The sequence below is a fragment of the Hemitrygon akajei genome, chromosome 4, assembly GCF_048418815.1.
Source record: "Hemitrygon akajei chromosome 4, sHemAka1.3, whole genome shotgun sequence".
Lineage (NCBI taxonomy): Eukaryota > Metazoa > Chordata > Chondrichthyes > Myliobatiformes > Dasyatidae > Hemitrygon > Hemitrygon akajei.
Window position 1 is genome coordinate 50059000 of NC_133127.1, and position 27846 is coordinate 50086845.

Consider the following 27846-nt stretch of genomic DNA (forward strand, 5'->3'; position numbering starts at 1 on the left):
AAGAATCACCTTTCTGTACACAATTTGGAAGCTGCACTCCTACACTGCAACTATAACATTAAAAGTACTTCATTGGCTGTTACAAGCTTTGGGACTCCAGGGAAGAGGCATCAGAATTGCTATTGAAATGCAAATCCTTCACCTCAAAACTAGATTAGACTAATTACATCTATGACCATTTTCAATGTGTAAAACATGCATAAGAAGCCATCTGGAGCACGTTGGAGGTTGGAGTCCTGTCAATTGGACGAGGCACATCCTTCATAATTCATCGTGATTAACCACATACATTTCCCATTGGCTGACCACAGAAACTGGATCAACAGCCAGCATCCCTCAGTACAGGTTAAGGCTAACTGTCGTTCAGAATCAGAATCAGATTTAATATCAATGGCATCTATCATGACATTTGTTAACTTTACGGCAGCAGTTAAATGAAGCATACATGATAAATGAATATAGAGGAAAAAACTGAGTTATGTTAAGTATATACTGTATATGTTTATTATATAGTTAAGTTAAAATAAGTAGTCAATAAGTAAAATAAGTCATTCATAGCCATCTTGATCTCTGATGGGACTGTTCATTGGGGAATCAGGGACACAACAGTCGGGCTTCATACTCAAGGGAAGACTCCCCCCGAGAGACCCATGCATTATTACCCAAACTCACTTCCATTTTCCCTCATTTCCTCAGCAGCCATGTAGAGATCACCTTAGAGTATTGACCTACTTCCAGGGTCAGTATGAGAGTGAAGTTACTGCTTCTCCAATGGGCAGTAGTGTCTGTGAAGTGTGTTGGCTATCCTTTAATGACTTTAAATGGGGAAGACATGACATGTGGGAGGCATCTGGGGTGTTCATGTGGAAAAGGGGTTGTGTGGTTCAACACACAAATCCCCTTAAACAAGCTTCATCTACAGCTGGTAACAAAGTACTATATTTACATTAAACTTTAAATTACCAAACAAAACTGGGAATACCGAGACTGTGCAACTTCACGGCCAAACAACCGAGTAATCATATTGTCAAGGTCGCCAATGACACAACAGTGGTGGGGCTCATCACCAACAATGATGAGGTGGCCTACAGAGGGGAGGTGGAAGAGCGCGAGTCCTGGTGCCAGGTACATAACCTCTTTCTCAATGTCAACAAAGAAGATGGTTAATGACTTCAGAAGAATACGCGCCGCTCACACATCTCTTTACATCGGTGGCAATGTAATGGAAACTACAAGCAGTTTCAATCTCCTGCATGTGTACATTTTGCATAACCTGTCATGGCCCCAGAACGCATGCAACACAATCAAGAAAGCTCACCAATATCTCTACTTTCTGAGGAGGCGGAAGAGAGCTGGACTATGTACATCTATATTCATGACCTCTACAGATGCGCAGTAGAGAGCAACCTAATGTGCTGCTTCACTGCATGGTACAGGAACTGCACCGTGGCAGACAGGAAGGCTCTAAAATGGGTAGCCAAAACTACCTAATGCACCACTGGCACCAGCCTAGCCGCCATCAAGGACATATATACAGAAAAGTACTTGAAAAAGGCCATCAATTTCATGAAGGGTTCCACCCACCCTGCTCATGAACAGGTTGTTCCATTCTCATTAGGGAGGAGGTTACATAGCATCCACACCAGGACCACCAGACTCAAAAACAGTCACTTTCCTCAAGCAGTAAGGCGGATCATGATGGAATGTTTGTTTGGTTGGACAGTCATCTCAAAGTTAAAAAGATCATCATGGAACACCAATGGAATATGCTCAACCTAAAAACTGATTTTTTGCCTTTCCATTGACATTGGCTGACCTGCTGGTTTTTCCAGAATTTCCTGTTTTTATTTCAGACTTGCCAATGGAAAGGTCTGAACAAGTGGACTGGAAAAGGAGTGAAAACTGAAACTCAACACGTAAGCACTCTCTCTGTTTGGTTTCTTTCAGACTGCACGTGATGCTCAACTGGCATTGGGAAACCACAGTAACAGAGACCATGGGAACATCTAGGGCTACAACTACCAGTGAAATATTCAGGATACAGAAAACACTGGAACATCCAGGGGCCCCTTCCTTTTTAATCTCTCTTCTCTTCTCTTCGGGAAGTTGCCAGGAATGTTAAGTGCTCTGAAAGTCCCCACTACACCATACGTGGACACAGAATCAGACTTCCAGCTGCTGTCACTGTACACTCAAGCACCATTCCCAGTACAGTACATGAATTATGTTAACAACGTTTCTGTGATCCAGTCAGGGAAAAGAGGAAATAACACAAGGAGGGTTGTTTATGGAAGTTCAAAGGAAAGTAATTACCATTGCCAGCTCTTTTGAATAAGATACTATTGACCTAATACACTCAAACAGAATCTGATGTTGCTTGATCAAGTGTCAGTTCAACGCTCCAGGAGTTAACTTTCCATTAACCACAAAGTACAGCAGGTGGAAAGTGGGAGGATGTCAGCTTCCCTGAGTGAACTAGATTAAAATTACCCCTCATGCCTCTGCCACATCATCCCTGCATTCTCAGCTGATAACTAGGTGCATGTTTACATATTTCTAGTGAAGGTGGGTCTGGAACAGAATGTTCATAAGCAAATAAAGTGTGCTGTGTTCATCCAAATGAACAAATCCTGGAGATTTCAGATCTGCCCACACCTATGTGGGATGTTATCTGATTTCATCAGGGCTGGTAGGTGGAGGCAAGACAAGGGTAACAATTGGCCCATGTGCTTTGAGTGTATGAAGGAAAGGTAAAAGTATTAGGGAACTTTTGTTTCTTTTTTTAAACTTTCATCTTTTCAGTTGTTTCCATTTAAATATGGGTGTGACCATGAATGTTAGATAATTCTCTCTGCTAAGCACTGTCCCTTCAGTCTTTTGCATCTTATGTCATGCAGCAAATGCCACAGTGTGGCTCAGTTAGACACTGCCCACTCATCTGAATGAGATACTATCTTTCATTGATTCTGTTATGCTTACTGTTCTATGGATTTATTGAGCACGCCCGCATGATAACGAACCTCAGTGTTGTATCTGATGACATCTATGTACTTTGATAATAAATTTACTTTGAACTTTGCTGAAGATTCTGCAGCATAGCAATAACCTCCCAACTTCCTAGCAATGTTTCCCAGTAGCAAAGTTCTCTGTGGAAGGGTGAACCGGTGGACCTTACAATGGTGAAGCACGGCTTTTAACCGTTAAAGAAACTTTGAAGCTCTCTTCCTGAAGGTCGAATCACAGCTGTTGAATGTTTTTAAGGCAGGGAGGTAACGGCTGAAAAGGTACCGGGGCAGACAGGAAGACAGAGCAGAAGGTGCAAACAAATCAAATGCGAGATGACTCCAGCAGCTAGGTGCCCTTCTCCTGCACCTAACCTGTTTGCTCACTGTAAGCCTTACCTGTGACATCTTGGTGGTGGTGGCTGGCAAAAGCGGACGGCTGAACCGCTTCTGGGAGCCAATAGCAGCTGGGAATGGCGGAGCAGAAAACATGGCTGCTACCAGGTTCATTCTATTTATCCAAGACTCCATTTCTTCAGGGCTTCTGTAAAACAATGAACACCCAGAAAGTTACAGCAAAAGTAAAGTGGTAACCGTACAAATACACAACAGTGGGCTCGTGATGCAACATGACAGGCTTTGGGTAAAAATCTGCTACGTTCCTTGCCCACACATGGTGGTTAAATATTTGAAACATAACTGGTGCATGTTCTTTCCCTTGCCAGCCATTATCACTTTCACCTCCAAATGAGAAGGTTGAGGGTTCAGTCCCTCCTCCTGAGTGTGGAGGTTAGAAGTCCCGTGCAGAGGGCAATAAATGGTGGCCCTCAGGTGACTTAAATGGAAGAGTTACTGAAATAAGAGAAAATTGCAACTGGCATGAGTTCCCAAGCAAGAGATACTACTTAAAGGTGAAAAAATATTAAGAGAGAAAATAAAGTTTCAGTAAAATGCTTTTAAAGGAACTTGGCAACTGTAAGAGAAAGGACAATACATGTTTTTAGGCTGGGGACTGAGGTGTGTGATCTCATCTCTTTGTCTGTTCAGACACACACACACCCCTAAACATGCTCTAACTTCAAAAAACCGATCTAGAAGATTCTTTTTCCTGATCCATCCCACACCCTTCCACCAATCCATAATTCATAAAGGTCACGCACTGTGCTTGAAAAAGAAAGACCCTCCAGTCGGCTGTTTTCAGCTTGAACACGTTGGGTCGCTTCTCGTACTCGGTAGCTTTGATTGCCAGTGTGTGATGTATGCTGACTGCATTCTTTAAATCGTCTTCTGACAGATTTTTTTCAGGCTTGTATTCATCCTTTGGAGGAAATGGAGAAAGTGAGGGAGTCAGTAACTTTTCTCAGATGCCAATTTAAATCTGGGGTCAGACCTGACAACAGCAGTCAATCTATTCATCTATTCAGTTCACTCTCCAGCACTGTTGACTGGCTATAAATCCCTAATACTGTCACTGCTCTGTGAGTTTCAATCATGGTTTATCTACATTCACTGGATTACAAGTTGTGTTGTATTACTGTACATATAGGCTAGGTATGCAGCAGATGATGGTTTATATAATCAGAGTCCTCGAGACATGCAGTCTTAGAGTCTTACAATGGAATAGCATGGAAACAGACTTTATGGCCCAATTCATCCATGTTGACCACGATGTTAATCCCACTTGTCCTCAATTTGGCCCATTTCCCTCTAAGCCCCTCCTATTCATGTACCTGTCCCACGGGTCTTTTAAATGTTCTTGTTTTATCTGCCTCAACTACTTCCTCGGGGAGCTCTTTTACATACAAACCATTTACACCTTTTGTGTGAAGAAGTTGCCCCTCAGATCCCTTTTGAATGTCTCACCTCTCCACCTTGAACTTCTACCCTCTAGTTTTCATTTTCCCCTCACTGGGAAAAAGACTGTGTGCATCACTTTACCCCTCAATCCAAAGAAAGTTATGCTCCAAAGAATAAATTCCTAGCCTGCCCAGGCTCTCCCTATAACACAGGTCCTTGACTCCTGGCAGCACCCTTATAAATCTCTGCACTCTTTCCAGTCTAGTAATGTCTTTCTGATAATAGGATGACCAGAGTTGTACGGTCTCAGTACAGTCTCATCAATATCTTATAATGTCCCAAATCTTTGATGAAAACCAGCATGCCAAATGTTTTCTTCACTACCCTGTCTACTTGTGCTGTGACTTCCAGCAAACAAAGTACTTGTATTCCTAAATCACTCTGTTCCATAACATTGCCCAAATCCTATCATTCACTAATAAATCCTACTCTGGTTTGACTTCACAAAATGCAGTACTTCTCACTTATCTAAACTGAAATCCATTTGTCAAACCTCGGCCCACTTACCAAGCTGATCGAGATACCACTATAATTAGTGCACACTTACGTTCTTACATAAATATGTGACATAAGACTCCATGAGCAAAACTCCTTCAGCTCTACATAAATATAAGCTGCAGAGGGTCCCCAAATTCAAAGCTTTGACTGGTTCACCTTAGGTGATGTTGTAACAACTGCCCTGATAAACTGATGGTGGGAAATAATCTAGGGTAAGTGGTGGAGTACTTCAGGAGTTAGAAATCAGGGTACATGTTGTAAACTACCTTGAGCGAAACCACACATTACTTGCTCATGTGTTATGTTCCATATGGCCAAGCAGCCCATGAAAGAGCAGTGTCTCAACATGCAGATGAGACAATATAGACTTCGAGGGGTAGTTTGTGCTTTAATGACAATGCTTCCAGGAAAGGGAACACAAAATGAAGTGGAGGGTTGGGGAGAGAGCAACACTACAGAATAACAGAGAAATGCAGTGTACAGAAATACAGAGAGTTCATGAAATTACTACTACTTCTCCTCCCTCTTTTAAATATGTATCTACTAATAACCTGCCTGTGATTGGAGCCTGTAATTAGCATCATGATAACGTGATTTTGGGCCAACTGAGCGATTTGGTGCTCTTTATTTTTCTGAGGAAATTCAGCGAGGTTGAGAATGGAGTGTGCAGCCTACTAGTGGATACAAACCTCAACCAACTTGACGATTAAAGTGTCGAGCAAGAGGACGACAGCGGGAGGTGAGGGGGTGTTCTGCGTCATCTGCCTGTGCTTGACCAGTCTCCCTCTCCCTCTTGCTTGCTGCTGCCGGAAGAAGGTGCAGGAGTCTTGGGTCTGGGGCGATGTTTGATTGGCGCAGTTTCTGGATTGAACTCGTTTTTAGAGGACTCTGCAGTTACCTGTGTTTCTGGTTTCTCCTTTTTAAATTCTATTCTGAGTAATTTTGATCGGGCTGCTGTGGCTGTAGCTTGCAGTCAATGAACTGCACTGAACTAAATTGAACATTCCGAGACTGTTTCAAGGACTCTTGCGGTCTGATGTTTAAAACTCTGTGTGTTAGTCACTTGTTTTTTTGCCATTTTATGATTAGTTTTTTTTTTGCACATTGGGCATTTGATGTTTTCTTTCAGCAGGTTCCAAGATGTTTCTTTGCTTCATGGCCGTGTGCTGGAAGACAAACCTCAGGGTTGTATACTGCATACATACTTTGATAATAAGTGCATTTTGAATCTTTGGTCATTTGGCCCATTGGGATGGAACTAACTCCATGCAAGAGTAACTCCATGCAAGAGTCACCCAGTAGTCATACAGCATAGAAGCAGACCCTTCAACCCATTTTGTCTGTGCTGACCCATTAAAACTAGTCCCATTTGCCAGCAATTGGCCCATAACTTTGAAAAACTTAACAATCCACATACCTGTTTAATTGTCATTAAGTCCCTTTCCCTAGCCTCTCTCTACAGCCCTAACACTCTTTCCCTTTAGAAATTGACATGCTCTCTTTCGAATGTCACATTTGAACTTTCCCTTATCTCATCCCATTTTGTTCAGTAATATACTCCAGAAACTAACCTCTCAATCTGGTAAGACAAGAGTTTTCTTAACTTAACACACATAAAATGCTGGAGGAACTCAGTAGGTCAGCCAGCATCTATGGAAAGGAATAGAGCCTACATTTCGGGCAGGGCTCCTTCATCAGGACTGGAAAAGAAAGGGATGAAGCCAGAATAAGAAGGTATGGGGAGAGCAAGGAATACAAGCTGGAACATGATAGGTGAAAACATATCAGAGGATGGTAGGTGGGAGGGGGAGAGAAGTGAAAAGCTCAAAGATGACAGATGGAAGAGATAAAGGACAGCAGAACAGATCTGACAGGACAGAATAGTGGACCATGGGAGAAAGGGAAAGGGGGGATTCTCATTTTAGTCTTTTCAACCAATCATCATCATTCTATGCCCTCTGGTTCTTCACCATTTTGCCAATAGGAGGTCCTAATCTGTTTGGATTCTTTATGGCTTTTAGATGACTCCTTGATTGAAACACCCTCTATTCCAAAACAAATGCGGCTTCACTAAACTAACAAGTATATCTGGAATAATTCTATTAAATTTCTCCCGCACCCTTTCCAAAGCCTCCATGTCTTTCTCAAACTGTCACGCATAGAACTGGATATGTGGCTGATCAACATTTTATGAAGGTTCTTCATGACTTCTTGCTCCTGCTCCTGTGCCTTGTTTTATAGAATCCAGCACTTCTTTGTTTTATCTTAACCATGTTTTCAACCTGCCCACACTAAGCACTACATATTTTTAGAATCTTCTAGAATCATGCCTTTTGGTTCAGTTGCTTCTCTGTGTTCTTCCTACCAAAGAGTAACATGTTACTTTTTTTTGTTCAACTTTATCTACTTGTCTGTCCATCCTACAAGCTGGTCTATATTTTCTTTAAATCTTTTACTATCTGATATTCAAATAAATTGTGCTAAATTCTTTTTAACGTTTTACCCAGGAACCAAGTACTGAAAACTAGAGGGTGTAGTTTTAAGATCAGAGGTGAGAGATTTAAAATGGACATCAGAGGTGGCTTCTTCACACAAAGAGTGGTGAGTGTTTGGAATGAACAGCCAGTTGTAGTGGTTCTACCTCAGAAGCCAATGTCAGAATATCTTTCAAGAGGATGAACCCTCGCAAGGCATAAGGCCCTGATTGTAAGGCTCTGAAAACCTATGCCAACCAACTGAAGGGAGTTTTCAAGGGTCTCTTCAATCTGTCACTGCTTCAAAGGGCAACCAATCATACCAGTGCCCAAGAAGAGTAGGGTGAGCTGCCTGAATGACTATCACCCAGTGGCACTCACATTTTGTGTGTGTTGCTTGGATTTCCAGCATCTGCAGATTTTCCCTTGTAAGTGCTTTGAGAGGATGGTCATGGCTAGACTCAACTCCTACATAAGCAGGGATCCTGAACCCATTACAATTTGCCTGTTGCCACAATGGGTCTTACAGTGGATGCAATCTCACTGGCTCTCCACTCTGCCTTGGATCATCTGGACAATAGTAATACCTATGCCAGGCTGCTGTTTATGGATTACAGCTCAGCATTCAACACAATCATACCCTCACTTCCAATCAACAACCTTCAAAACCTGGCTTCTGTACCTCCCTCTGCAACTAGATCCTTGACTTCCTCACTGGGAGACCACAGTCGGTGCAGATCGGAAAAAAAACTAACTCCTGCTCGCTGACAATCAACTCTAGCGCACTTCAAGGATGCACTGCCCTACTCTTTCTACCCCCACGACTGTGTGGCTACGCACATCTATAGTATTCATCTATAAATTTGCCGACAACACAACTACTGTTGGCAGAATTTCAGATGGTAACAAGGAGGCTATAGGAGAGAAATAGATCAGCTGGTCGAGAGGTGTCACCAGAACAACCTTACACTCTGCAGATTTTCTCTTGTTTGAAATCTTACTCTCAATGTTAGTAAGACCGACATTGGACTTCAGGAAGGGGAAGTCGAGGGAATACACACCGGTCATCATTGAAGAATCAGCAGTGGAAAGGGTGAGTAATTTCAAGTTCCTGGGTGTCAACATCTCTGAAGATTTATGCTGGGCCCAATATAATGATGCAATTACAAAGGAGGATTGACAGCAGCTACTATATTTCGTTAGGAATTTGAGGAGACTTGGTATATTACCAATGACACCCACAAATTTCAACAGATGTACCGTGAACTGGTTGCATCACCATCTGGTATGGAGGGGCCACTGCACGGATTGGAGAAACAGCAGGAAGTCGTAAACACAGCCAGGTCCATTACGGCACTATCCTCCCCAGCATCAAGGACATCTTCGAAAGGTGACGCCGAGACAAGACGGCATCTATCATTAAGTGGTCATGCCCTCTTCTCATTTCTACCATCAGAGGGGTGGTATCGGAGCCTGAGGGCACACACTCAATGCTTCAGAAGCAGATTTTTCTCCTGCACCATCAGATTTCTGAACGGACCGTGATTCCATGAAGACTACCTCACTATTTTTTCCTTTCTTTCTGCACTAATTTAATTTAATTATATTTATTGACTTGTTGTAATTCACATTTTTATTTTATTATGTATTGCAGTGTACTGCTACTGCAAAACAACAAATTTCATGACATATGCCAGTGATATTAAACCTGACTCTGATTCTGAAACGCGAACCTAAACCTTTCTTCCTCAAGGCATGTGAGCTTCCTCTCATCAAGCTCAAACAAGTAACTGCCCATTAATCTAAAATGGCATCGACATCCTAGATCAGGGGTTCCCAATCTTTTTTATGCCATGGATCCCCACCATTAACCAAGGGGTTTTGTGGATCCTGAGTTGGAAACTCCTGTCCTAGACTTTACTTGACATAATGTCATTTCTTCATCCTCTTTAGCAAAGTCCTGGTATTCTTAATGGAGGCTATGCAGAGTCTGTATACAAAACTGTTTGATCACATTAATCATTGATAAAATGGGCAAATTAGTGAACATGCCTATATTGGAATGTGTCCGATTTACTTAGCAACCTGCTGGTTCCAGGAAGGCCTTCCTACCATTTTCTGAGAGGAATAGATTAAAATAAACTGATCTTTCAAACCTTCAGTACGAAAGCAAAAATGAAAATCAAAAGTGCCTGTTGAGACTTAAAGATGTGAACTGGCTGCCAAATTTATTATTGTGCAACTATAGAATCACTGACCTCTAGAAGACCTTTATAGTTACCTGACTTATTTTCACAGTGCTATCTTTTCACTACACAGTAATGCTATACAATTCTGTTACAGTAGATTCACAGCAAAGTTCTACCTGCTCAATCTTAAATCAGCTAAATAACACTCAGTCTACACCACACCATCCAAAGACAATGGCTCAACCATAGGAACTGCATGCATCAATAATTAATAAGATTTTACAAACCTAGCTGGCAGAAGTACAATAAATATCATCTTTTCCTCCATCTAGTTAATGCAACTTTGCCACTCGAGCCCTGCATCGTCTATCCCCATGCAGTAAACAATACAGTCAATCATTTGGATGGCCTTGAATATCAAAAACAAAATAATTGCTGCTTTGACTCCAGTTAGTGCGTATTTAACTTACACCAGAGCCTGATTTGAAATTTTTAACTGAATCGGTAAAGAAATCAATGTTCTGACCACAGCGTTCAAGCTAATAAAATAAACATTGCAAAAAATGCCCACAAATCCAGTTCTACTGCATTAGAATTATGTACATATGCCCACAGTAAGCTCCAACAAACTGAATAAAATTGATTGACTTGTAACTGTAGAAAAAAAGCTCTGCATCTTGAATTGACTTTATTACTTATATCCTTCACATACATGAGGAGTAAAAATCTTTGTTATGTCTCCGTCTAAATGTGCAATGTGCAATTTATAGTGATTTGTAATAAACAGTATGTACAACAGGACAGTCAATATAGCATAAAAATATAATTGTTATCAACGTGAATTAATCCGTCTGATGGCCTGGTGGAAGAAGCTGTCCCGGAGCCTGTTGGTCCTGGCTTTTATGCTGCGGTACAGTTTCCCAGATAGTAGCAGCTGGAACAGTTTGTGGTTGGAGTGACTCGGGTGTCCAGTGATCCTTCGGGCCCTTTTTATGCACCTGTCTCTGTAAATGTCCTGAATAGTGGGAAGTTCACATCTACAGATGCACTGGGCTGTCCACACCACTCTCTGCGGAGTCTTGCGATTGAGGGAAGTACAGTTCCCATACCAGGCAGTGATACAGCCAGTCAGGATGCTTTCAATTGTGTCCCTGTAGAAAGACCTTAGGATTTGGAGAATCGTGCCAAACTTCTTCAACCGTCTGAGGTGAAAGAAGTGCTGTTGTGCCTTTTTCACCACACAGCCAGTATGTACAGACCACGTAAGACCCTTGGTGATGTGGATGCCGAGGAACTTAAAAACTGTTCACCCTCTGAACCCCAGATCCATTGCTGTCAGTAGAGGTTAGCCTGTCTCCATTCCTCCTGTTGTCCACAACCAGCTCCTTTGTTTCTGTGATATTGAGGGAGAGGTTGTTTTCTTGACACCACTGTGTCAGGGTGATAACTTCTTCTCTGTAGGCTACCTCGTTATTATTTGAGATAAGGCCAATCAACATAGTATTGTCAGATACTATATTAGAAACAGATTACACTGATAAGAACCGGAATCAGAAATCACAGATTTAAGAAGTTGGTGAGGGGAAATAGGGTAAATTATTATTACACAGCAAGTTATTGTAAATTGGAGCAGACTGCCTAAAAGAGTGATGGAACCAGATTTAATAGTGATTTTTAAGAGAATTGTAGTTGGTAAAGGGGAATATGCTATGCAATGAGGAGAGAGCAAATGAGAGTGGAACTAATTGTTCAGCAGAGCCAGCAGGGTCACAACGAATCAGATGATCTCTCTCTGTGCTGTATGAAGTGTTAAGCATCCACCTCTTGCTATTCCGTGACAGACTGGCACCTGATATTGGAAATCTTCACCTTTTGTACATCACGCGCTGCTGAGACAACAAAGCAAGCAATACTATTCACAGTTGTCTGGTTTTGTTCTGGTTCCCTGCTGCCCACAGGAGGAAAATGAATGCTAATACTAAATTTATGTTAATTTAACTCTGTTAACTTATGTTTGTCATGCTTGTAATTTACTGTGCCGGTGCTCCAACAAGCTAATTTATTCCATATGCATATGTGCCTATGAGAACAATAAAATTGAATCCACATAATTGGGATCCACGTAACCAACCAGAACCTCACACTTGCATTCCTGGAATGAGTCTCCAGAGAACTGAAAACCAGGTTGCATATCACCATCTCACTATGGTACCAAATATTAGAACACTGTCTAGGCTGGTCCTCAAGATGGCTGCTCCTTGACATAGTTATTCTCAAGGGAAGGTCAGCAGTACAAATGAAGAGATAATTCAGGATGAGTCTCTTTGCACTGCTGCATCCCAATCTCCCCATTTTCTTTACACTTACTACCTTTTTATTCCCTTCCACATATCTGCCTCTGATTCTAAGTTTCTTTGTTGACAGGACTCACAAGGTACAGTGCTGATGAGAGAGGCTATTTGGTCCTTCTGTCTCAGGACAAAGCAGATGGGCAGCTTGTTGACATGGAGTGACAGCTCATAAAAACAACTCAAAGAGTAAAGTGAGTGGCAGCAAAAAGAGGGCTCAAGTAGTGGGCAATTTAAACAGAACTGTCAACTCTGTTGTTTCACAGTGCTCAATGGACAGAAGGTGAAATTTGCTGTGTTTAAGGGAACATGAGGGGACACTTCTTCACTCAGAGGGTCATGAGAATGTGGAACGAGCTGCCAGCACGAGTGGTGTGTCCAAGCTCTTATTGTAAAGCTTGAGAGAAATTTGGATAGGTACGTGGATAGTAGGGATATGGCGGCCTATGGTTCAGATGCAGGTTGATGGGATTAGACAGTTTAAATGTTTCGGCATGGAGTAGATGGGCCGAAAGGCCTGTTTCCATGATGTATTTTTCTATGACTGTCTGAAAATAGATGCCATTCTCCACTAGATAGTGAGCAATCAATATTTAATACCTCTTTCAGCACATGAGAGATCATTTGATTCATTGTGACTCTGCTAGTTCTAGTCTCCAAATACAATGGATTCAGGTTAATTGGAACACATCGGGACCAGTACATTTTGGCCGAATTAAGTATCTGTCCCAATTACCTGAAGTTTCATGGAAATAGCTAAAAAGGTATAAAAAAGACAAACTAATTTTAACTTAGTAACAAATTATGTATTTGAATGAAATATAGAACAAATCAGAACACTACCAATACTACTGCAGTACAGTGCTATAAAACTATGTATTAGTTCTTGGTAGTCGTTGATGGAGGAATTCATACACTGTATGCTGCCATGTTCTTTAGATTGACTGTAAATGAACAAAATCAGTGCAGACACCTAGTACAAATAATGGACTGCCTTCATATAGTGCTTTCGATGATTGCAGCCTCCAAATCTTCATTTTCATTGTAACATTCAAGATGATAGTCAATACTTTCAAATACTTCATTGTTCCTAACTAATGGAAGTAGTGAAATTTTTTCATTTTCACTCCCAGCTGATTCTCGCATCTACAAGCCTCACTGCTTGACACCCGCTGTCAGTAAAACAGTTCTGAATTGCTTTATTGCTTATTCCTCACCAACTATCAGTGAGAAAAATCATTGACACTATTTAAAAAACTTCGCTCTAATCAGCGTGGTGTCTAAAGGCCACACAAGCGCAACCGTCCGACGCTAGTTAAAAACTGGCTGGCAATGGTCTCCTCTCAAACAGCATTGTTTCCCAAATAAACAAAAAGAATCCCAGATATTTTCTTCATTTTTTTGTTCTTTATGAGTTGCCCCAAATAAGTGGCTCTTATAAAGTAAAACCAAGCAACATGGGTGACAACAGGGCTTCACTTCTAGATGAACTCAATGCCTTCTGTGCTCGCTCTGACCATCACAACCTCCCACAGCCCCCTATGATCCTGTCATTTCTGTCTCTGAGGCTGACCTACGAGCATCCTTCAGGAAGGTGATCCAAGTCAAGTCAATCAAGTCAATTCACTTTTATTGTCATTTCGACCATAACTGCTGGTACTGTACATAGTAAAAATGAGACAATGTTTTTCAGGACCATGGTGTTACATGACACAGTCCAATGAAAAGCATCTGGCCCGAACAGGGTACCTGGCTAAGTACTAAACATCTGTGGTGATCAACTGGTTGGAGTGTCACTGAGATCTTTAACCTCTCACTTTGGCAGTCTGAGGTACCCATCTGCTTCAAGCAGTCTTTACTAATACAGTTGCTAAGAAGAACATGATAACCTGCCTCAGTGGCTATTGTCCAGTAGCACTTAAATCCACAGTGGTTAACTGTTTTGAGAGGTTGGTGATGAAACATATCAAATCTGAGAAGCAACTTGGATCTGCTCCAATTTTCCTACCGGCGCAATAGATCTACAACAGATGCCATCTCACTGGCTCTTCACTCAACCCTGGAACATCTGGACAGCAAAGATGCATATATCAGGATGCTCTTTATCAACCACAGCTCAGCATTTAACACTATTATCCCCTCAAAACTGATCAGTAAGTTTCAAGACCTTGGCCTCAATGCTTCCTTGTGCAAATAGGCCCTCAATTTTATCACCTGCAGACCCCAGCAACAATATCACCACCACAATCTGCAGCAGCCCAGGTGCTCCACTAGGCTGTGTCTTGAACAACCCTCCCCCACCCCCCCCCCCCCCCCACCGCCCCCAGCTCCACGCGCTTTACACTTATGACTGTGTGACTAAGCACAGCTCCAGGGCCACTTTCAAGTTTGCCAATGGCCACTGTCGTGGGCTGAATCATCAAAAACAAATCGACATGTAGGAGGGAGACTGAAAATCCGTCTGAGTGGTGCCACAGCGAGAACCTCAGCAAGACCAAGCAGCTTATTGACCAGGAAGAGGAAACCAAAGGTCCATGAACCAGTCCTCATCAGAGCATGCCATACTCAGTAGAATAATAAAAATAAATAAATAATAAGATACTATTTAAATTTCTTGGTGTTATCATTTCAGAGGACCTCAGCATTCAAGTGCAATTACGAAGAAAGCATAACAGTGCCTCATTTCCTTAGGAGTTAGCGAAGATTCAACATGACATCTAAAACATTCACAAGCTTCTATAGATGTGCAGTGAAGAGTATATCGACTGGCTGCCACTTCAGCCTGGTATGTAAACACCAAGGCCCTTGAACAGAAAATCCTACAGAAAGTAGTGGATATAGCCCAGTCCATCACAGGTAAAGCCCTCCCCACCACTGAACACATCTACATGAAGCATTGTTGCAGGAAAGCAGCATCCATAATCAGGACCCCCGCCACCCAGCTCACACTCTCATCTTGCTGCTGCCATCAGGAAGAAGGTACTGGAGCCTCAGGTCTCACACCACCAGGGTCAGGAACAGTTACGACTCCTCAACCATCAGGCTCTTGAATGAAAGGGGATTAACTTTACTCGCCCTATCACTGAAATATTCCCACAATCTATGAACTCACTTTTAAGGACTCTTTATCTCATGTTCTCTAATATTTATTTATTATTATTTATTTCTACTTGCATTTGTACAGTTTGTTGTCTTTTGCTCATTGGGTGAATGCCCATTCAGAGTGGTCTTTCATTGATTCTATTATGGTTATTATTCTATTGAGTATGCTCACAAGAAAATGAATTCCAGGGTTGCCTATGTTGACAGACACGTACTTTGATAATAAATTTACTTTGAACTTTGAAGGAGCTTCCCTGAATCACCAATGGCCCAAATAACTGGAATCCATTGTAGTTTCACAGCCACTTCCCTACAGCTCAGAATCATAAAAGGGTTTGTTGTGGTAAATGCAGAGAAACCATTACCTCTGCTGATGGATTGAAGTGAGGGATGTTAATCTTAGAGTTGGATCATTTATTATTCAGCAAAAGAAAGCTGCTCTTCACACAATGGCCACTAGAAATGAGCAATATTCCTCATATCAAGTATTACTGCAACATATAAAAGAATGATATGTCTTTTGTTGAGTGAGAGCATTGTGGAGGCGAGGCAGTAAATGAATCCAATGAGTAGCAGAGTACACCTGAAGGGTTGAATTGCCCAAAGCTGTTACTAAGCATCAGAATAGACCGGCAAGTAAATTGGAGGAGCTTGATGATTCATCTCCCCTCCCTGTGATCCAGTGACACCTGAAAGTTTAAGCAACACACACAAAATGCTGGTGGAACGAAGTCCTGACGAAGGGTCTCGGCCCGAAACGTCGACAGCGCTTCTCCCTATAGATGCTGCCTGACCTGCTGCATTCCACCAGCATTTTGTGTGCATTGCTTGAATTTCCAGCATCTGCGGATTTCCTCGTGCACACCTGAAAGTCTTCTAGCTTGCCGAAGTGCACCATGAGCCTTTGTCTGAGTATCTGAGCCCACCTTCCCAGTACACCGTGTCACATTTTCATGAATGATCAATGTTAATTAATTCTGGCACAAGTTTGATTAGTAAAAGAAGAATATCTATTAGTGGTGCTCAGCTGCAGTTTTGGGATCTATACACAGCCTTCTGTAGCTATACTGGGCCAAATTCTGCTGTCTGACAGTTGGTGCTCATTTTCTCATGTGTTCCATGAAGAGTAGGGGTACTCTTGGATATTGGCCATTCTTGCCTCAGGAAGTCTTGGACTTGCAGGTATGCACTGTCAAGGACCAGCACACCTGCTCTACTACTGGAATCCCTGCTGAGCCCAGGGAGGAGTAAGTTAAGTTGGAAAGAGATCCAAATTTACCTTGTATCCCAGTCTCTGCTCTACAACAGGGCAGCAGATGAAAGATCAACAATTCTACTCAAGTGAAAAGATAGGTACTTGGCTTATTCTAAAGCTTTTAATCTTTTTCTTTTGTATTTAATTCACTATTTAAATTTATTTGAAGTTTTAAAGTTGTCTATTAGAGACATTTAAAAACCGTTAAATTTTTGACAGCTGGTGAGCTATCAAAAGCTATATGGCCTTTGTGAGCCAAGGCCTCTTGATCTGAATTTGCTCTCTACTAGAGACACTCTGCCTTCAGCCCTCCACAAAGTGCAGGTGGACTGGATGTTGAGCCAGTGGGTGGGATCCAGGAAAACCTGATGCTTTGAGCTCAGTTCTTGATAGATTTAATGGAATACAAACACAAGCTCTCATCTATTTCACTGAAGCAAATATTTAACTGAATTGTGGACTCATGTCATGTTAGATTCTTTATTCCCAATTTCATTCTAATGGTTGTTGTCATTATCTTCACATCACTAAAGACTGATTACAATTTAAATTGGGAACATTTGTACACTGACAATATCCTTACAATTCTAGCGGTTTAGTTTCTCTTCCATGTTATTGACAAGCTTTGATTTTTCAAAAGAAATTATTACAGATCCTACCGAAATTCAGTGATACTGTTTTCACCAAGATGTTCTACTGAGGAAGTATCCTGGGATAAATCCTTGAAATATGCTGGATCACTGTTGAAAATTATACTATTGAAAAATCATAATGCTATGGAATGGCATGAAACAATTTGATAGAAGTATGATTTCTAGTATATGTAGAATGCAAAGTGTAATAATTTATGTAGTTTGACTCTGGTTCTGAAATTCAGCTTACAAAGGAAGTTCAGGGCATTCAATTTGGGAAATATATCTATTCCAATCAATCAGAGATCATGCTCCTAATTGTAATCTGATTAGAAAGTATAGGGCTTGATGACAGAGAAGGGCAGGACAAAACTTTATCAAAATACCCTAGTCACCTCTGTAACTGGTATGGTAGTAGCTGCTTCTGGAAGGAAAGACAGAGAGGGAAGGAGACAGCTTTTTGATAAAACCAAGATTCACAAACGGAGCTGAATTAATATGCACCATGAAGAGTGTAGGTTTATTTTCTGCTGTGTTTGTGGAAATTAAACGGCACAAATCTATTGCAATTCCTTTTAACTATTGCTGTAAACCTGCGTTGATGATTTTATAAAAATAATTCCACTAGAACACTTAGTCCCCAGCTCATTTTCAAAATCAGCTCTTTCTTAAATCCACCTTACAAATGCTTTGCTTCCATTCCTTATTTCCCTCTCCTAACACTGATCCATTTGAAAACAGCTCACATATGACTCTCAGCATTAAAAATACACGAGAGAAACTAAGCATAGACCACAGGCAAAATAATTTAAGGTATTTAAATCTTAAGATTATTGCTTTGCTTATGAGTCACAACCTTTGATGTTATATCAGTCACTAATTACCCTTTTATAGTGGTTTTCACTGCATATCATCACACCATTCAGCCCTTCCACCATTTAATGAGATCATAGCAGACTTGTATCAGAAATCTATTTGTTCAGCATGGTTTCACATTTCTTGATGGTCTTGAAAGTCTACGGAGCTCTAACTAAATTATAGGATCCACAGCTTTGTGGAGACAGACAGCACTAAACATCCACTATCCTTCCTGTGATAAACATTTCTTGGTTTCAGTTCAAAATACTTTTAAAGTGAGCCTCCTTGATTTGAATTCATCCCTCCCAGAATATTCATGAAATCATGGAACATGGAGATGATCAGCCATGACTTTGATGAATGGTGAAGCAAACGTGAGCGGACAAATGGTCTCATTCTGCTGCTATTTCCTGAATTATTGGTACCACACCACCAAAGGAAGCAGTTTTTCTGCTATACACCCTTCTGAAATGCTTCGTTGTTTTAAAGTAATGCTCAGCCTTTCAAAACCAACGATGAAAGCAGCCTGTAATAAATTGCTCTGTAATTCTTAATTTAAAATTCAATAACGGCTCACATGGGTAAAGGCAGACCCAGTGTCTTTACTAAAAGCACTTCTTTCATGCTAACGTCCATGGTAAATCAGGAGATACCCTTTTACATACACACCATATACAACACAGTACACTGTTTGGCTACTGAAATATGAATGAGCTCTTCCAACCACATGAAGACATGACAAAATTCAAGAACATCATCATGGTTCAGTTTGCACTGAGGCCACAGAAACTGGACACACAATCTTGCGTGTACCAAACTCAACTTATATTAAGTTCTCCTGAATTTCATTAAGAATCATGGGAACAGAGTTATGTCTACACGTTAACTTATAAATAGGGTCTTGGTGCTCAGTTCGATCAGTGGAGATGCCTGGACAATAGAGTTTGTTACTTTGTTTATTTTTGTTGTAATTGTGTTCTTATGTTAAAAAAATTATAATTATTGTTTAGTTTCTTTTTCTTGTTTTTATTCTGCTATGTGCCTGTGATGCTGCTACAATTAAGCTTTTCTATTGCAACTCTGCATATGTCAATGAAAACACGAGGAAATCTGCAGAAGCTGGAAATTCAAGCAACACACACAAAATGTTGGTGGAACACAGCAGGCCAGGTGGCATCTATAGGAAGAAGTACAGTCGATGTTTCGGCCGAGCCCCTTCATCAGGACTAACTGAAAGGAGAGATAGTAAGAATTTTGAAAGGGGGAAGGGGAGGGAGAGATCCAAAATGATAGGAATAGACAGGAGGGGGAGGGATGAAGCTGAGAGCTGGAAAGTTGATTGACAAAAGGGATACACAGCTGGAGAAGGGAGAGGGTCGTGGGACAGGAGGCCTAGGGAGAAAGAAAGGGAGAGGGGAGCACCAGAGGAAGATGAAGAGCAGGCAAGGAGTTATTGTGAGAGGGACAGGGAAAGAGAAAAGAGAGAGAGAAAAAAGAGGAATGAATAAATAAATAAATAAATGATGGGGTAAGAAGGGGAGGAGGGGCATTAACAGAAGTTGGAGAAATCAATGTTCAAGCCATCAGGTTGGAGGCTACCCAGACGGAATATAAGGTGTTGTTCCTCCAACCTGAGTGAGGCTTCATCTTGACAGAGGAGGTCATGAATTGACATATTAGAATGGGAATGGGATGTGGAATTAAAACGTGTGACCACTGGGAGATCCTGCTTTCTCTGGCAGACAGGGCGTAGGTGTTCAGGTGTTCAATAAATGAAGTTTGATTTTGTATAAATATGACATTGACAGATTCTTCTTATTGCAAGACTTGGCCTATGGTATGTCATTTAATCTCTTGAGCATCTTAGTAGGCTGGTAATTTTTTTGAATTTGTTGGAAATTAGTCATAGGCATTAGTAATGATCTTTCAAGAATCTCTAGATTCTAGAATGGTTCCAGAGGACTGGAAAATTGCAAATGTCACTCCACTTTTTATGAAATAAGGGAACAGAAGAAAGGAAATTACAGGCCAGTTAGCCTCATTTCAGTGGTTGATAACATGTTGGGAGTCGTTATTAAGGAGTGGATTTCACATTACTTGGAGGCACATGATACAATAGGGGAAATCTTGCCTGACAAATCTGTTTAAGTTCTTTGAGGAAATAACAGGCAGGATAGACAAAAGAGATTCAGTGGATGTTGTTAACTAGGATTTCCAGAAGGCCTTTGACAAGGTGCTGCACATGTGGCTGCTTTACAAGATAAGAGCCCATAGTTTAACAGGAAAGATACTAGCATTGACAAAAGACTGGCTGATCGACAAGAGGCTGAGTGGGAATAAAGGGAGCCTATTCTGGTTGACTGCTGGTGACTGGGGGGGGGTTGGTACTGGGACTGCTCTTTCACATTATATGAAAATGGTTTGAATGATGGAATTGATGGCTTTGAGGCCAAGTTCGCAGACAATATGAAGACAGATGGAGGAGGATGTAGTATTGAGGAAGCAGAGAGTCTGCAGAAGGACTCAGAAAGATTGGGAGAATGGGCAAGGAAGTGGCAGATGGAATATAGTGTAGGGAAATAAATGCATAGACTATTGTCTAAATGGGAGAAAAATTCAAAACACAGAGGTGCAAAGAGTCTTGGGAGTCCTTACGCAGGATTCCTTGAATGTTAACTTGCAGCTTGAATCGGTGGTGAGGAAGGCAAATGCAATGTTAGCATTCATTTCGAGAGGACTAGAATATCGGAGCAAGGACGCAACACTGAGGCATTATAAGGCATTGGTCAGACCATACCTGGAGTATTGTGAGCAGTTTTGCGCCTCTTATCTAAGAAAAGATAAGCTGGCATTGAAGGAGGTCAGGAGGTTCACAAGTATAATTCTGGGAATGAAAGGGTTAACATATGAGGAGCATTTGATGGTTCTGGGTCTGTACTCACTGGAATTTAAAAGGACAGGGAGTGCGGTGATCTGGTCTAGACAGAACGGATGTGGAAAGGATGTTTCCTATGGTGGGTGAATCTAGTTTCAGAGAGCACAGCCTCAGTATAGAGAGATGTCCATTTAGAATAGCAATGAGGTGGAATTTCTTTAGCTAGAGGAATTAATTGCAATGAATTACTGTGAGTATAATAAATGAGTATATTCATAGAAGAGGTTGATAGGTTATTGATTAGTCAGGGTGTCAAAGGCTATAGTGAGAAGGCGGGAGAATGAGGTTGAAGAGGGATAATAAGTCAGCCAAGAAATGGTAGAAGACTCAGTGGGCTGAATAGCCTAATTTTGTTCCTATGTCTTATGGAAATTTAGTGGAAATAAGTTAAGAAATACAATGGATTCAGAAATTCCCTGGATAATGCGCATCATGTGTGATACGCAATTGAAAAATCAAGGAATGAAAACAGGAAAACAAAAATGGAGATGGAATTGCATGTCCAACCATCAAAGTTGAAAAGGACAGGTCTTCCTCCCACACTGCACTCCTTCCCCAGCTCTGAATTTTAAAAAAAATGCTGCTTCATACATCTGCCTTGCACAACTTAACCCGTGAACAGCAGCTGTCCTGAAAGTGAACAATTGACGCATTTCAGAATAAGAATTAAGGTTTAAAAATTCCAGGCTATAGAAGATGTCAGTTCATCAAATACAGGCTCCTCCTACCACCACGCAAGTAATCCCATTTAAATTGGCTGGACTCTGAAAGTAATCAACTGATGCACTGCTTGCAGCAACTATTACTCTTTGTCAACAGGCCATTACTTTGCAGTCGACAAGTGCTATTGTCAAGTAGTTTCTTCAGCTGAAGAATTATTTCCATCAATCTTTGATGTATTATGACATCAACCTGTTTTTCAGATTAATGCAAAGCAAATGTTGTAGACTGCACATACTGTCTGCAATGAAAGATAAAGATCCATACGCTTACTGATTCTGTTCCATCCCATTAGAAGATAAGTTGAGGCAGCATTCAGAAGTCTGGCAATTCCAGAAGCGATTACCTGAGAAACAGGCCATTCTACCCAGCTAGTCCATGCCAGCATTTAAACTCTGCAAATAAATCTATCCAACTTTTATGTCCTGCCTCCTGTGAAATGTATAGATCTATTGAAAGGGAGGCTTTTTCTGAATTCCCTGCTTGATTTCTTGGTGAAATAGCCTAACTCACTTAACATCTATTATACACAAAATGTCATGAATTACAGAGCTAGCAGGGAGTCTGTTGCACAATGGGAGGAATAACAGTCGATATAATCAGGTGCAGGTTTGGTAAAACAATCACTAACATCTTTCATTTGAATCCAATTTATTGAATTATTTCTGTTTTTATTCTGTACAGTCCACGGCAGAGTTTTACTGTACTTTATGTTTGTTCCTTCTGTTATGAATGTACCACAGCTCTAAGGGGCCGAAGGGTGCGGGGGTAGCCCCCTCCTTTGTGAGGATCGCAAGATCACTATTGAGTCAATTCAGGAGACCCAGGAAATGAGAGAAAGACATGCCGAATCCACAAGGCGGTGGAATGTGTCTTGGCCTCTGAGAGGCGGACCCATTGATGCCGGCTATTGTCTCTTGGAGACGAACTTGTGTATTGCATCCTGTACGATGCATCGAAGCCCCAGGCAATGAACCAAGGAGGAGGTTGGTGGAGGGACTGCATCATCCCCAACCTGATTGACACCTGAGACCCTGTGAGTCAGGATAAAAAGAGGGTCTGTGGGAACAGCCCCTCAGATGCACCAGAAGAAACGCTAGCGATCCCGTAATAGCGAAAGCCGGTGGAAGGCCACGTGCGTTCGCTTCCATTTGCCCGGAATCGGTGACCTTTGCCACGGAAAAACGGTTTTTAGCTAACAACGGGGAACTCAACTCTCAACGACTCTCGAAGGATTGACATCATAAACAGAATGGGCAAATTTTAACCCGTCTCTCTCTCTCTCCAACAATTGCCACACAGGGTCCCCAATGGCTGAAGCCTGTATGAACTGAATGAACTATCTATTTCCATCGGACAATTCATTATCCCCTAGACAACGATACAGCTTATTTCTTATTGATTATTATTATACCCGCACTTTTAGATTTAATATTGACGACGTATATTATCTGTGTGTTTGCACTGATATTATTTTTGTGTATTTCTATCAATAAATACTGTTAAAAATAGTACCATCAGACTTCAACAGACCTCTCTATCTTTGCTGGTAAGTGACCCAGTTACGGGGTACGTAACAATTGGGGTTCTCGTCTCGAGATCTGATACCAAATTGGGGAGCCAGTGAATCGGGCTTGTAAGTCCAAACTTGGATCTGGTTACGCGGGTAGCCAGACGGGAAACCAGCAAAGATGGACTTGGGGGAATTTATAGAAAACCCGACTCTGGAGGCGCTGGAGGTGGCCACCAAATCAGACTTGATAAATTTGGCAAAGGGGTTAAACCTTGCAGAGGTGAGGTTGTCAATGAAAAGCGGGAGGTGTGAAGGGCAATAACTCAGTATTATATTGGGAAGAATGTGTTTACAGCTGAGGTATAGGAAAATATCCCTGAAAAGGTACCAGCTAGTGGGATGGCTCAGTTAGAGTTGGAGAAATTAAGGTTGGAACATGCAATTAAGTTAAAGCAGCTGGAAGCAGCTGAGAAGGAGAAAGAAAGAGCTGAAAAACAAAGGGAGCATGAGCTCCAGCTAAAGGAGTTAGAGCGGGACTGGGCTGAGAAAGAAAGGGAGCATGCGCTCCAGCTAAAAGAGTTAGAGCAGGACAGAGCTGAGAAGCAAAGAGAGCATGAACTTCAGTTAAAACAGCTGGAAGCAGCTGAGAAAGAGAAGGAAAGGGCCGAGAAGGAGAGGGAGGCAGAGAAACAGAGGAAACATGACTTGGAGATGGAGAAGTTAAGGCAAGAGCAACGAGTTCAGGGGTCAGACCGAGAGGAGCGGTTTAATGTTAGTCGGGAGTTGAGGTTAGTACCTCCGTTCGAGGAGACGGATGTTGTTAGTTATTTCTTGCTTTTTGAAAAGGTGGCAGTGAATCAGAAGTGGCCCAGAGAACAGTGGGTGGCGTTGTTACAAAGTGTGTTAAAAGGGAAGGCACTGCGGGCATATACGGCATTGTCCATGGAGGAGGAAGAGGAGGAGAGTTATGACAAAGTAAAGGTGGCCTTTCTCCGGAGTTATGAGCTAGTACCTGAAGCGTATAGACAAAAGTTCAGAAATTTAAAGAAAGGGTGGAATCAGACGTATACCGAGTTTGCCTATGAGAAGGGTGTGCTCTTGGACCGTTGGTGCACTGCAGAAATAGTGGACGAGGATTATTGGCGTCTCAGGGAGTTAATTCTGATTGAGGAATTTAAAGGTTGTGTTTCGGAGGATATCCGGATGTATTTGAATGAGAAGCCGAATAAATCTATCTCAGAATTTGCTAGGTTCGCAGATGAATATGCCCAAACCCACAAGACAAAGTTTTCCTCGAATAAAAGTTCCCAGAGACCGTGGGAACGATTGAGAAAGCCGGCCGGCCGAGGCAGAGGTCCCGCCGGGAGCTAGTGGTAAGATGGAAAGGGGGAAAGGCAAGATGGCCAGAGATTTCCGGGCTTGACCTGTTTTAATTGTGGAAAGGGGGGGCATATTGCATCTAGGTGCTTTGCTCTGAGGAAAGAGACAGAAAAAGGGAAAGCAGCAGTCCCTATCGGATGTGCCGTGGTAATCAGTAAATCGACAAGAGAGCCCCGGGTAGACAGAGTACGAGAAGGGGCTAAGACTTGTATGTCAAACGGAACCGTGTCTGTGAGGGAGGGAGGCACCCCAGTTCCAGTACGGATCTGGAGAGACACGGGGGAGCAACTATCATTGATCAGCAGTAAGGTACTAGATTTTGGTCGCAAGACGGGAATGGTAGCTGTGAAAGGCATAGGCAAAGGGACGGAAATGGTGCCCTTGCATAAGATCATTATGAATTGTGAGCTCGTCTCTGGACCAGTTGAAATGGGGGTGCGATCAGAATTCCCGAGAACTGACGCGGACGTCCTTCTGGGTAACGATTTAGCCGGTGGTAAGGTTTGGTCGGCAATGACGCTGACAAAACAGCCTGTGAGTGTTGAGGCTTCGCCCCTAGATTCCAAGATCTATCTCGCATGCGCGGTCACTCGCAGCATGTCGAGAAAGGCAGCTGAGAACGAGAGCAGTTTAAATCTGGCCAGTATCGATTTGGCCGAGAGGTTTTTACCGACTCTGTACCATGAGGGTTTGGAGGGTGGTAAAACAGAGGGTAGTAAAGTGAAAGAGAGTAAGGGAGAGGAGATAGACCTGCCCTTAGCGAGGAATGAAGTGCTAGAGGCAGGAAATGGAGATGAGAAACAGGTAAAGCTGTTAAAAGGTCCAGAGGTGGACATGGATGATCTGTCTGGTTTGGCAGAACTGTTTGAAGAAGTTGAAAATTCTAAAGGGTTCCCGATAATGAAATGAGGGCAGTCCTAGATGAAAAGGATGCCATTACCTTGAAGAAGTCTGCTGGGTTGGCAGATGAGGTTGTTTCAGCCCGTGGGGTTGAGTTTTCTCCGGAAGGGAGTTTCCCAGAGAGTAGCTGGGAGAATCAGGGGAATTTAGAATTTGGACCGGGTACGGGTATTGAAAGCCTGGAAGAGGCAAATGTCCCATTTGAGTGTGTCCAAGATGTGGATGCACGTGGTACTGAACCTAATAATGGAGCTCAGAAAAAGTCTGAGGTATTTGATTCAGTTGAAAAGGAATGCAGTCCTTGTGGGTCAGATAGACTTGGTTCAGTGAAGAAAGGGTTAACCTTGGTAAAAGTGGGAAGTGAGAGTTCCCAGGTATTTGTGCTCGAAGGTGTGTTAAAAGTTAATGCAGAGATCAAACGTGGGGAGATGAATATTATCACTGAAGAAAATGGGAAATATGTAGTTCTCAAATCGAATGAAAAAAATTTAAAACCTGTGGATCACTTACAGGTTGAGTTGGAAGATGACGGGGGCCCCCATGCTATTGTTATTCCAGAGTGTGGTGTGAAAAGGCAGAATTTGAAATGCTGCTTGAACAAAGAGTTTGAACTGAAAACTAATAGCCTGAAGGGTCCTGAAGAGAAAACTAGCAACTTGCGTAAAATTAAAGAATTGGGTGGAAATTCAGAAGATGGTCTAAGTTTGGGACACAGTGTTGATAAAATAACTCCTATGAAAGAAGCGGGCAAAAGCCTATTTTGCCAGGTTACCCAAGCTCCCCACGTGGGAACTAACCAGAAAAGAGACGAGGGTTAATGGGGACGCCATTTTTAAATAGCAGAAACCGGTTTTAAGGGATTTCGACAAAGCCTGTGAATAATAAAAGACAACGCCCATGGAAGCCTGCCTGTTAAGTTTGAAAGCAACATAACGATTGGTATTTGCATGAACTTTTGTAGTATACACGTAAGCTTAAGATCACAACTCTTTAGTTTTGTTTGCTGAAGAAAAAAAAGGTGGTTACTAAATTGGAGTCTGATGCTACAAGACTTTAGTAGGGTACAAGATGTTAAGATATTCAAGGAAGTGACGATTGTAATCGGTAACCATCTAGATGCTGAATTGAATGTATAACTGTATTACTCTGTAGTGAAAAAGAAAAGCTTTTGTATTGTGTTAGATTCTAAAATCCTGTAAGACTCTGTACTACTTTGTTTTCACCGCTGGTGAAAACGCTTTGAAGAAAGGGGGTGTTATGAATGTACCACAGCTCTGAGGGGCCGAAGGGTGCGGGGGATAGCCCCCTCCTTTGAGAGGCTCGCAAGATCACTATTGAGTCAATTCAGGAGACCCAGGAAATGAGAGAAAGACATGCCGAATCCACAAGGCGGTGGAATGTGTCTTGGCCTCCGAGAGGCGGACCCATTGATGCCGGCTATTGTCTCTTGGAGACGGACTTGTGTATTGCATCCTGTACAATGCATCGACGCCCCAGGCAATGAAACAAGGGGGGAGGTTGGTGGAGGGATTGCATCATCCCAACCTGATTGACACCTGAGACCCTGTGAGTCAGGATAAAAAGAGGGTCTGTGGGAACAGCCCCTCAGACGCACCAGAAGAAACGCTAGCGATCCCGTAATAGCGAAAGCTGGTGGAAGGCCACGTGCGTCCGCTTCCATTTGCCCGGAATCAGTGACCTTTGCCATGGAAAAACGGTTTTTAGCTAACAACGGGGAACTCAACTCTCAACGACTCTCGAAGGATTGACATCATAAACAGAATGGGCAAGATTTAACCCGTCTCTCTCTCTCTCCAACAATTGCCACACAGGGTCCCCAACGGCTGAAGCCTGTATGAACTGAACGAACTATCTATTTCCATCGGACAATTCATTATCCCCTAGACAACGATAGAGCTATTTCTTATTGATTATTATTATACCCGCGCTTTTAGATTTAGTATTGACGACGTATATTATCTGTGTGTTTGCACTGATATTATTTTTGTGTATTTCTATCAATAAATACTGTTAAAAATAGTACCATCAGAATTCAACGGACTTCTCTATCTTTGCTGGTAAGTGACCCAGTTACGGGGTACGTAACACTTCACCAGAAAATGATCCACAAGGTTGCTGGCATCCAGAACTTTTCATACATTTGCTGCAAAGCAAGGCACATT

The 27846-nt window shown here is 42.1% G+C and overlaps 1 protein-coding gene across 11 annotated transcripts in view; it reads right to left on the reverse strand.

Annotated features, from left to right (window-relative positions):
* The window catches only part of psd3l (pleckstrin and Sec7 domain containing 3, like), a 502996-nt gene that overhangs the window by 27502 nt on the left and 447648 nt on the right, over positions 1–27846 (reverse strand). For all 11 annotated transcript variants that reach the window (XM_073042543.1, XM_073042544.1, XM_073042547.1 and 8 more), the window contains 2 exons: positions 4163–4320; positions 3402–3546 (listed from right to left, as the gene is read on the reverse strand). In XM_073042543.1, the coding sequence (XP_072898644.1) occupies positions 3402–3546; positions 4163–4320 (303 nt within the window). The remainder of the gene's footprint in view (positions 1–3401; positions 3547–4162; positions 4321–27846) is intronic.